Here is a 12,269-nt window from a genome sequence, read left to right on the forward strand (position 1 = left end):
AGTAACGCTGAGGTGTGAAGTTCCACCCACAAATATTACTCTTATTGCCTTGAGCAGCATCCAGATCCAAATTAAGTCCAGAAACAAATCAATCACTCTCAGTCCATCACACGCCATGACCATCTTCAAGAAACCACAGCCGCCAACAGCTTTACAACAAACCTCCTTCAGTCAGTTTGGCTCCAGGATTGTTTTTCTCCAGACATCAAACCTTTAATACTCACTGGCCAAGTTTGATTTCAAAGTGCACGTACCAATTGGTTTCTGTGGCCTCAGTTTCCCACTGGGCTCAAACCAAACGAGGGTCTGTCTGTCAGCTGACCAGCTGACGTCAGTCCACCAATTCAAAACAAAGGCCACGTCCAAACATTATGACAGGTTGAGAATGCATGGAGCACCAGCAGACCTGAACCAGTCTGAGAAACCGGCCCATCGCCAATCTCAGCCTCTGTGTCCCTCCTCCCTCCTCTCCTCCCTCCCCCTGTCTCTCCTCTGTCCTCCTCCACCCCCCACTCCTCCTCTTATAGGACAAGGAGGTGAATCTGGAACAGGTGCATCGTCGTATGAACAGTCTTTTGGACGAGGACTTGGCCCACAAGCAGATCCCCGGCCCCTCTATCGAGATCTCTGCGCTGGACATCGGCAGCATGCAGCCCAGCCAGGCCTCTCTAGTGGCGGGGCCGGAGTCCGTGCGGGACTACCCGCCCTCGGGCCTCGCTGTGACCACCTTCCTCCCCGGGGAGGGGGGACCGCCTCCTCCTCTTCCCCACCCTCACCATGGGGGGACCCTAGGCAGGACGCTACCCCCGTCCCAGGGCCCTGGCAGCACCACATTGCCCCCACACCACCCGCTCAGCAGCACCAGCCTCAGCGGCACCATGCAGTGCAAACACAGGGCCCCCAACGGGGGGCTCTTCCGGCAGAGCCCTGGCAAGACACCCATGCCAATGTCCTACCAGGCAGTCTCCGCAGGACCCATACCAGAAGCCATTGAGGCCACCCACAGTACATCCATATAGTGATAGGAGGGGGGTGAGGGTGGGGTCAAACTGCATCTATGATGAGTCGCTCTCTGGACTCCAGTCCAGGTCTGGGTGTGGTCTAGATGTGAGGTGGGTCGGGGATCTCTAGAGGAAAATTATTATAGAAGGAAAAAAAAAAAACATAATGTACAAAGTAAAAAGATTTTATATCTCACTACCTGTTCAGAAAAGCCGATGTTACAAAAAAAACAAAAAAAAAAAACGGGGGGAGGCGGGCGGGTTGGCGGGTGTAATTTTTCTCTTGTACATACGTGTAAATACCAAGAGAACGAAGTGAGGTTAAAGTGTATTTTGAATATTCTCAATTTTTGAAGTTGAGTTATAAAAAACAAACAAAACGAGATAAAAAAAAATATATATCTACATTGATGAAAACGTTATGACTGTTTGAATGGCTTTGTAAATTTTGTTCAATATGAAACAATGACGCGAAATTCATTGTGATTGTTTTCTAAGTGCCGAAATTAAACGATGTCTCTCCACAACTCATCGATGTAAGCGACTACCCATGATGCACCGCTGTAGGGACATTTTAGTGTTGGACACCTACTGTTATGCACCTCTGTACCAACCCTATATATATCTTCAGCATTGGACGAAAATAATCACAATTTTTTTTTTTCATTTGTATTGAATATATAATATACATTGTTCTTTTCCAACCAAAAGTCTACATTCATTTTCTTACTTCAACTGTAAATGGTGTATCATTCAACAGTGGGGGGAGGGTGGAGGGAGAGGGGGGGGCACAAGTGGATTTTTATCTGGTTCATATTTTACACACAGCTGAGTGGTTTGTTTTTATAGTAGCTTTTTATTTGGCACCAGTACTGTCCGGGTGAGGAGGGAAGACAGAACGAGGGGGGAGGAGGGGGAGAGTGTTAGTCTGCGATCACACCTGCTGTTGGTCTTTGGTCCAAACAGCCAATCAAGTGACACTGGACGAATATGAATAGTATAGATGTAGATGTACCGGTCCCAGATACAAATTTACCGTACATCTGTTAAGTCTTTGACGCCAAATCAACATCATTGGTCTAATCCACACCAGGAGCCAGATGTATAAAAACTCGGTGTAGATTCATTACTAAAACTATGTGTACGCACACAACCAGAAATATACATACACATTCTTTTCATCGGAATCTGTGCGTAAGCGTGGTTCAGCTTTATAAATCTCACTCACGTGTACAAGCCTCATTTCCACTCCCACAATTAGCCATAAAGGGATGAAGACTCTCCCTCAATCAGTTTGTCTCCGCCACAAGTGATCAGACACAGAGAAGGAAGACGAGGAAGAAGAAGAATTTCACTGATTGTGAAACTGAGGTAAAAACCTTCATCAGTTTGCTTTAGTACAATCACTGTAATGTAAAGTCCTGTTTCACTCTGAACTTCACTTATTGGGACTAGAGAGTCTTAATGAGGCTCCAGGGGCTGTAACACTGTGATCAGTGAATATTCAAATACTATCAAACAGTTACAGAATGACTCACAATAAATAATGAGTATATTAAATGATGCTGAGGGAAGCATTGAGCACAAACACAATTATTTCTGTATATGGATTGTAAGATTATAACGATGATAATGAATGAAGCTCCGTGAAGTTGGTTTTATTTTACGTTAAATTAACTGTCCCGGCTTATTTATATTTTCACTTATTTCACTATTTTCAATCACTTTGGAAAACAGTGTGTTCGCATGGTCAAAGGAATGTGTGAGGTGTCACATTCTGTCTTTATAACGAGCAATTTATGAGCGGGAAGTGGCGTACGCATCATTTATGCATCTGGCCCCAGGGCTTGTATTTGATTGGTGTCCATTACAATGAGCAACACAGCCTCACTGCCACACAAAGATCCAACGCCTTCATGTTTTCTGGTGGCTTTCTTTTCTCATGATGAATCATCAAATCATGGTTCACAAGTTGAATCTGAAACAACTCCAGATGCTTTGGTTGGCTTTTGATTGACAACTAGTTGCTGGTTCCAACAACATTTAACCATAATCCCTTGTGTTTCTGTGTCATTTTCAATGGGACCAGCTCTTGAATTTTGAGGCTTGAGAACCTGGTGTGAACGCAGCCTGACAGTCTCTGGATTTCTTTTTGTTTGTTATATTTAACCTGAAGAAGAAAGAAAACTATCAGCTATATAGATATGTCTTTAATTTTTGATACTAGAGAACTTAAATGTCAAACACTTGTATACAGGTTTTTTCTCCTGCAAAGCAGTGCAGTTATTTTAATCAGACAGAGAGAGAGAGGGAGGCCTCATATTCCCACAAGTCACTCCTAATGAGATCCATTATCACCTGCGGTGATGACAGAGAGCGTCGTTATCCGAAGTGCAATCAGAGGCTGGTGATGGTGGAGATTTGTGCAGGTGCCATACCTCAACTGCTTGTAATATAGAAGGGATCTGATTATGTTTGCTAAACACTAGATTGTTTTTCTCTATGGAATACTGTATGATGAACCTTTATGGAAAACTATTTTCAACAGGAAATATAAAACCCACACACGATACCCCTCCTTTTGCTATCATAAGTGCAATTACTGTGCATTTATGGGCCTAATGAGTTTTGACTTCATTTTCATTTAGCAGATATTGGCGGTTTGGAAACACATTGATCACACACAGTAGAGCGTTCGGGAGGCGAACAGCCAGACCCCAAACAGAAGCAGACAGTAAGCTCACCTTTCAAGGGTTTCTGTTCTGAAACGTCTCAAGTTTAACATCAGAGGAGGAAACTGAACGACCTTCACTTGTCAGAACGAAGGGTTTTACTCCTACAACTCAATCTGAAGACAGGAAAACAAACAATCTTATTGGTAATGTGTCATCAGTGCTAAATAATCTGAATTCCCAACAATATAAACAAATCAACATTTCTAACTGTATTGCCAAACAAGAACAAGAACGGCTACGTTGAACAAAGAAGCAAAAGCAAGACTGCGTTCAATCTGCGTTTTTTTTTTTTTTAAAGATCTAATGTGTTTGTTTGCTTTTGAACTCGTCCCTATCTAGGTCAGGGGAGGATCGTGTTTATGGCAAATAAACTACAGTCAAGAAATGTTTAAGATTACTCAGCTAAAGCACTTGGTTTGGGTTAATCAGGGTTTGCACAGTTGTTGAGCTCAGCACTCCATGTGTTACTTTGTGATTCAGTCACGTAGCATTTCCTACACAAACCTCAGGGGAGACGTACGAGTGGAACCGAGAAACACGCCAGAGCACTCGACAGCTCAGTCTATAGAAATATTAGAATTTAGGCCACTCTGCGTCCAACTGATCAGAAAACGACAGGAAAAGATGCAGAAAGCTAAAACTATCATTCTACACTCTGTTTGCCAAAGTTTTTTAAAGCTTTGTTAAATTTTTGAAACACTAAGGTGACACAGACAGATAATGCGAGTTGATGCCATGAGTCTGTTTGAATCTGTTTTTCTTGTCTATTTACATTGTAGTTCTACGATTAACCAGATGTTGATCTCACCATTTTACATGGCTCAGAGTTGATAGCGTATTGTTTGACGCAATGTACTACCAAGTCTATGAGATTGTGAAAATTTCAGTTAATTCATTGGCCTATTGTTTATCATCTCCAGCATTAAGTCTCTGTCAGAATCTCTTCTGTGGTTTGTGTCTCAATGTTCACTCTTGCCTTTGAACTATAGATCAGAGTTAATATTAATTTTTAACACTTGAAGTTAAATGAATTTTCTGGCTTCACCTCTGCAGAGAAGAAAAAGTCGTTTCCGAGTTAGAGACTTAATCAGCTGTCCTGCTTTTCAAAGTAAAGGTTCTTCTGCTGAACATTAACTGGAGTGATTTTTTAAAGGAAAAAAAAACAAAAAAACATCTTTGATGGATTTTCTCTTCAGGCTTGAGGCACTAAACTAGAAAATCTGAAATGATGTGCAGACTTGCTGTACACGTTGTCCTCATGATGGAGGTGGAATCAATAATGGATCAGAGCTTCCACCTGATTTCATGGACGGACAGAGCTGCTCTTAGTCTGTGAGAAACCATGAAGTCCAGTGGAGAGTCTGTGCAGGAGGTTAAAGGTCATATTATAAGGTAATAGTCATATTTTTAGTTTTTCCTAGGCTTCCGTAGGGAACCAATAAATCTTGGGGTAACATATGGAGTTCTGAGGTCAGAGTAGGGTATGGTTTAGGTTACACAACTAAAAGACTTGGTTAAGGTCAGGTAGGTAGGTAGGTACAGTTAATAGTCATGACGGGACAAACTGGTCTGCTGCGAGAAAGTGGGATGTGCTACATACCACCTCCACTTCACTATCTTCCACCTCCCGACATAAAGAACACACTGATCCTTTGTTTGCCCTGAATGCTGGCATTGGATGTAAATCACAAGATGCTAAATTGTCCAACATGGAATTATTTCTTACGGGGCTGATGTAAAACCAAGATTCACTCAGTTCCCTAAAGCGATAAAATCAGTCCAGTCTGTTGATTGTAGGAACAGCGTTGTTTTAGGATGCATCGATATTAAATGAATGAAAACGTCTTAGCCAAGGTTTAATGTGTAACTGTGGATCCAGATGTTGAACATGTGGTGTTTGCCACACAGCAGAAACGGCATATCATTTTAAGAATCGTTAATATATATCATCTCTGACAAAAAGCTAATGTCCACTTCCTGTGTGAAAACAGACTCTCCAGTTACATGACATCAAATCTACCGTGTGTTTCACTCTGTCTGAAAATGGACAAGCAAAAGAAGAGCAGAGGTCAGACTTCAGTGTGTTGGAGGGTGTTTAGTGTCTGCTGGATCATCAACTCATGTGTGAACAGACGCTACATGGATGTTTTCTGTGTCAGTAGTTGCTCTTGTGAACCGACTCGCTTTCCACACTGTGCTCCACAACACGACCGACGGACTGAGAGCCAGGACCCTGAGGTTCTGACTGGTCTGAGGTTCTTACTGGTCTGTGTGCCGGGGCGGCTCCGTGTGTCACCCCTTTACGTTGAAACTCCAGCGCCCCGTCAAGAGGATGAAAACATGAACTGTCATAGCATATAGTCTGTCACAGTACATCTAAGGGAGACCCTTATTTTATTTATGAATATGCTGCTTGGAGTTTCTTAATCTTTAATAAAGAAATATGATTTACACATTTGTTTCTAATGTTGTGTCAATGATGACAGGAAGTCCTGTTTTTATGGTTTTGAAATTCTGCATCAGATACTTAATTATTCTGTAATTCTGGACGTTAATAAATAAAAATGTGGTGAGGTTAGAACTAGTGGTGGAAGTACTCTGATCCTTCACTGAAGTTAAAGTAGCAATACCACAGTTTTGGAGTAACGCTAACCTCCTGAGTGAACCCAAGTACAGTACTTGAGTAAAGGTACTTAGCTGTAGCTGCTTTTTAATTACTTCATATACAGTTAGATGGTTTAGCCCAGAGGTTCCAAACCTAGGGGTTGGGGGCCTCCAAAGGCTGTACGAAGCACATGTCCCTCTGAAATGTAGTGGATTAAAAGTATAAAGTATCATAAAATGGAAATAGTCAAGTTGGGTACAGGTACTTCAAACTGTACAGTACAGTTCAGTACTTGAGTAAATGTACGTCGTTACCTTTTACCACAAATAAAATTCAAGCCCACTAATTTTCTTTTTTAGTTTTACAACTATCACCAGGTGTCATATCACTGGGCCAGTTGATCAACAATATTTGTGCTATAATCAATAGAATAAAGTAATTATCAATAATTTCATAACTGTCTTTATTAAACAGATAATCGTTATGAATATAATGTCAGAAAAGAAATGGAATCTTCAGATGTCTTGTTTTGTCCAACCAACAGTTCAAACTCAAATATCTTCAGCTTACAATTAAATAAACAGTGTCGTCTGCATATAAATTAGTAGTGACAAACCCAAATCTTTTTGAACTCTGAACTTTATCTGGTAGTAAAATAATGGTTAGTGAACTGTTCAACTGTCTATTAGCTTCACACAGGTTTCAGCACCAGTTACTCAAATTCCTTCCTTCTGTTTGCCCATTAGTTATGCATGAAGTCTCTGATCACACAGGTGTACTTTTCTCATAAATTAATTTTATGAAATTATTCAAAGCACACTGGTTCCTTCAAAAGTAAATCTTAAAAAATTGTTGGACAAATATTCTCAGTTTTCAGTTAATTCATTGGCCTGTTGTGTAATATCTCCAGCATTAAGTCTTTGTCAGAATCTCTTCTGTGATTTGTGTCTCAATGTTCAGTCTTGCGTTTGAACTATAAATCAGAGTTAATATTAATTTTTAACTAATATTTAAATGAAGAGATTAAGGAGAATTTTCTGGCATCACCTCTGCAGAGAAGAAAAGTTGTTTCCGAGTTAGAGACTTCTCTAATCAGCTGTCCTGCTTGTCAAAGTAAAGCTTCTTCTGCTGAACATTAACTGGAGTGATTGCACACTCAGCAGCCAGGCAGCCGTTTGGTTTCACATTGATTTTCTTGAATCCAAATGAACGTTTTTTTGGAGAAAAAAAACCATCTTTGATGGATTTTCTCTTCAGGCTCGAGGCACTAAACTAGAAAATCTGAAATGATGTGCAGACTTTTGATATTCGCTGTACAGGTCGTCCACATGATGGAGGTGGAATCAATAATGGATCAGAGCTTCCAACTGATTTCATGGACGGACAGAGCTGCTCTTAGTCTGTGAGAAACCATGAAGTCCAGTGGAGAGTCTGTGCAGGAGGTTAAAGGTCAAATCAGATCAGTGAATCAAAGCCTCTCTGTTCGCTCGTGTCTAAATGTTGCAGCTCAACATCGTCCTGAAAACCCAGATTCAAACTCAGTGGGAGTCAAAACAGCAACGACCACAGCTGCAGTTCTTCTGACGGCCTCTAGATGTTGTTTCAGTAAATACATCAAAACCTGAATAAATTACACACATTTAAAAAGTTATATTTGTCAAATTAAGTTTGGTTGTCAGAAGTGTTTTTCACATTTTCTAAATTAATCAATGAATAATTAATTTTTTTGTTTATGTTAGGGACAAGGCAATTTAACATAGTTTTAAAACAGGGTATGAAACTAATGTGTTGCAGAGAGTTTATAGAGCAAGAGTTAATTGCTATTAATAATTCTCGACTCCTGTGTAAAAATCTTATCTACAACATTAACATTAACATGACATTAAATATCTTGTTTTGTTTGACCATGAGTCCAGAATATTCAATTTACTATCATGAAAGACCATGAAAACAGCAAAGAACATAAAAAACCTGCTGAACTATAGGGTTGAAAACTTGTGATTTTTTAATTATTTTCTCAATTAAACAATTAGCTGCTTTGTCTATAAAATATTGAAAAACTGAAAATTTAGTGATTATGTATTTAAATAACTTGTTTTATTTAACCAACAGTCACAACCGCAGGGACATTCATTTTATACGATAGTGAAAAACCTGATGTTTGAGAAGCTGGAACCAGAAAAACATCATTAAAAGAGTTGCTAATTAATCTCCTGTGGACAGAGTTTGGGAGTTGTACTATGTTGCCGTTAAAGTAACTGCAGCTCGACACCATCCTGTCCTTCAGCTCATTGCCGCGGTGAGAGTGAATATGAGGTGATGTTCTCAGTGCTTTATACACCTGGTGTATTCTGCTGTGGAATCACATCATTACCTCAGTACATATAGCACTGCTACACAACACTGAGCTGGTGACAGAGTGTCCTGCAAGGGGGTAGGTGGGGTGGGGTGGGGGGGCATTTGAATCCTTGTGCTTTTCACAGCTTCTCTCCTCTGTCTCCCTCTCTGCTGCTTCCTGCCGTCGGCGCACCTGGCAGAAAACATCCTCTGCTCTGTCAATTAGGGGGAAGATTTAGTGTGACGCACTGGGAGGAGGATTTGAACCGACACACTGGGACGTGCAGGATGTCAGCTGTCCCCTGGTTTTAAACTCATCCGCTCTACTTTTCGCTGTCACTGCTCTGAGGGCCCGGATCGACAGACAGCCGGACGGCTGAGCCGACTAAATGGTGACATGGCCGCCTGGTCTGCAGAGAGACTAACCAGCCAAAGGGAAGGATATGTGAGTGGTGAACTGGCACAGCGCCTGGTTTGCGGCGGGGTTCGTTGAGTGGTCGATCAAATGACGAAGTGACGGGCGACACCAGAGCTGAGAGACGGGTTTGGATGAGCTCCTGCTCTGCTGGCTTGCTCAGTGAAAGCCAGGCGGATGGATGGATGGATGGATGGGTGGATGGATGGATGGATGGATGGGTGGATGGATGGATGGATGGATGGGTGGGTGGGTGGATGGATGGATGGATGGGTGGATGGATGGATGGATGGAAATCCTTGTCTGATCGACTGAAGCCCAATTCCATAAATCCAGATTTATTGTCTTTAAATCCAGTGAGGAGTCGTCATGAAGAACAAGCAGATTGAAGTTTTAGTTGTTAACGATATCATCATCATAACAAAATAGTATAGTCATAAATGTTGTTTCACTAAATCCCCTCCCATTGTGTAAAGCACTAAAAATGTATTTTCCTTACTTAACAAATGTATAGAAATGTCAGGAAACTAGAAACTTACGTCTGAATATTATTTATTCTGATCTCTTGCTCAGCTCATTATTTCTATTTAATTATTATTTTTAATGGCTCAATTTTCTCTATTTGTATTTTCTTTCCTGTTTTTTTATTTCAAGATTTCAATCCTGTTTGCTTTGTGTCTGTGGTTAAAGAGGATTTATCCGCCACGTGTTATAAATAAAGTTAGTTTAAAAAAAAAAAAAAGCTCAATGTAAGTGCAGTCAGATACTTCTCCTGAGTCCTTATGATACATAATGCATTCACATATACACCTGTGAACGCTCTTGTAATCATACTGAGTGAACCTGAAGAAGCCGCAGGGGAAACCCATTGTTCGCTCTCAATAAAAGTCACAGGAAGTCTTCTCAGTGTGCAGAGATTATTTTTGACTTTTCAACTGCAGCCTCAGATTCTCCCAAAGACAAAGCGACGATGAGAGGGAAGTGAGGAGCAGTCTTTTCCGATAGAAGCCAAACCTTTCTCAGCCCTGTGGCAGAGCCCAACTCAGATATACATGGATTATCTGCTTTCATTGTACTACTTAAGTTTCAGAGCACTCAGAGCTGTTCGAGTGTTTATATGACACTTTCCTCCTCCTCCTCCCTGCTGCTGAGTTGTGCCTTCTGGATAAAACACCTCATTACACAATTTACCTCCAGCAGCTGGAAGAAATAAAAGCCAATATGAATGTGGGAGTCCAGTTGTGCTGGGCAGTTATGGGCCATTATATAGTAACAGGCTGAGCTGCTGTCACACAGGGAGACGGGTCAGTGTCTGTAAATCAAACATCGGGCAGTGTGAAGCCGGCGCCGTTATGTTAACATAGCAGAGCCGCGCATATGAAATACATAGCAGAGTCTGAAGGCACGCAGGCATGAAATGAAGCCGGGCCAACACCATAAATATGTAGATTCACTGAGAAGAGCTGCACAAGTCCTGCTATCACTGCACTTACCGAGGAGATGGAGCTAGGGAGGACAAATTTAAGTTGCTATAAGCTCTGATGACAAGTTTGCAGGATGTTCTCTATTAGCACTAATGTGTACCTCTCATATATTATCATTAGATTCAAGTCACAGAAGTCAGCATCTGTTTTTCTAAAGCCTGATCAAAGACACTTCGGTTTATCTGGGTCCAACTCAAGGATCTGAGCCAGAACTTTTGCTACCGGACCACAAGGAAACGTTTGGGCAAACATTAACTGAACAAAAATGGCTGCAATTACGTTAAACTTCACTCCTAAAGATAATACTACATAATAATTCAACTGAAGTAGATCTTCAGTATGTGAAGTAACCGGTCTGCCTTCACCTGGTTTCAATATAGAAAACATTTAACTGTGTGTTTTCTTCAGGTAGCTGGTAACTACAGTGAAATGCAGACAAGATAAAATGAAAGTTAATTCAAGATAAAAATGATCCCCAGAGCACAACAAATGCTCTTTAACTTTTATGTGGCAGTGACAATGCGACTGTGTTCGAAGTGTATGATGCATCAGCAAAATAAAAGTGTTTTATCGGGTGTATTTATCTTTATATATTTATGTTCCTTTTTCAAACATCTGCTGAAGATTTTATTTGTATCTGAGTGTTGCTAGTTTGTGCTCTGATGGCTTATAAGAATTGTCATGTCTGCAGCTCGTGAACACTGGATGTTATCGTATTGTTGTGTAAATGTCTGGCTGCTTTGTGTGTCTGTGTAATTTCAGCTGCCTGCTGTGTGTTTGTGTTTATTTACTTTTTTATTTTCTTACATCACACCTGTCATGCAGTGGATTCATGTGTTCTTTTATTGTGTGGAAAAACATCGTAACAGTGTAGAAAACAGACGATAAATAACAAGAAAGTGTTTCATGTGGAGTTCACCGTGTGTCCAGCAGAGAGCGCTGACAAGGTTGATTTTCACACAGTCAAATGTTCCACTCAGTATCTTAGTTACAATTCTTTAAAATCCAAGTTTAGAGGTTTCGTCTTAAACATGTTTGTGTGGTGAAATAATTATATTCTCTCTCAGGTTCGGTGTGAACGTGTTGTGGGTTTTTTCAGATTTATAAAAACTTGAGCTTGACTTCAATATAAGGATAACGCACGTTGTCTTTGTATAATATTGAAAATAAACCCTATGCTACTGAAAACCTTCTGATAAATGAAAACACTGAACATATGGAATTTAAATATTAATAACACAATATACAACTATGGATTTAATAATTTATGTCCATTAACTGAGTGGTTTAATTTTTGCTGCCAGGCAACAGCCAAGAACTGCTGTATATTAATTGATAATGAAACAAATTACTATATTTATTTATTGTGATAATAGAAGACGTGTTAAATATTTCCGTTCTTTGCAGCTCTCTGTCTCATGATTGACGGAGCTGTTAGAAGAATAGAGACTGTTTTTTTAAGTATATTTTTTGGGGCTTTTTATGCCTTTATGATAGCACAACAGAGAGAGACAGAGAGAGGGGGAATGATGCAGTAAAGGCCGTCTGATCCGGGATTCAAACCGGGGCCGACTGCAGCGAGGACTGTAGCCTCTACATATGGGGCGCCTGCTTAACCCACTACGCCACACGACGCCCCGGAATAGACTGTTTGAGGCCTAAATGATGACTCCTGGCTCTAGCCCACACACA

The 12,269-nt window shown here is 40.8% G+C and overlaps 1 protein-coding gene and 1 long non-coding RNA gene across 3 annotated transcripts in view; one reads left to right on the plus strand and one right to left on the minus strand.

The window, feature by feature from the left end:
- Window positions 1-6,189, plus strand: part of grid1b (glutamate receptor, ionotropic, delta 1b) — a 522,039-nt gene extending 515,850 nt beyond the window's left edge. For both annotated transcript variants that reach the window (XM_056365958.1, XM_056365957.1), the window contains one exon: window positions 528-6,189. In XM_056365958.1, coding sequence (XP_056221933.1) covers window positions 528-1,019 — 492 coding nt within the window. In that variant the 3' untranslated portion in view covers window positions 1,020-6,189. The remainder of the gene's footprint in view (window positions 1-527) is intronic.
- LOC130162275 (uncharacterized) overlaps window positions 1-12,269 on the minus strand; it is a 156,926-nt gene that overhangs the window by 6,549 nt on the left and 138,108 nt on the right. The window lies entirely within an intron of this gene.

This window comes from Seriola aureovittata, chromosome 21 (genome assembly GCF_021018895.1).
Source record: "Seriola aureovittata isolate HTS-2021-v1 ecotype China chromosome 21, ASM2101889v1, whole genome shotgun sequence".
Classification (NCBI taxonomy): Eukaryota; Metazoa; Chordata; class Actinopteri; order Carangiformes; family Carangidae; genus Seriola; species Seriola aureovittata.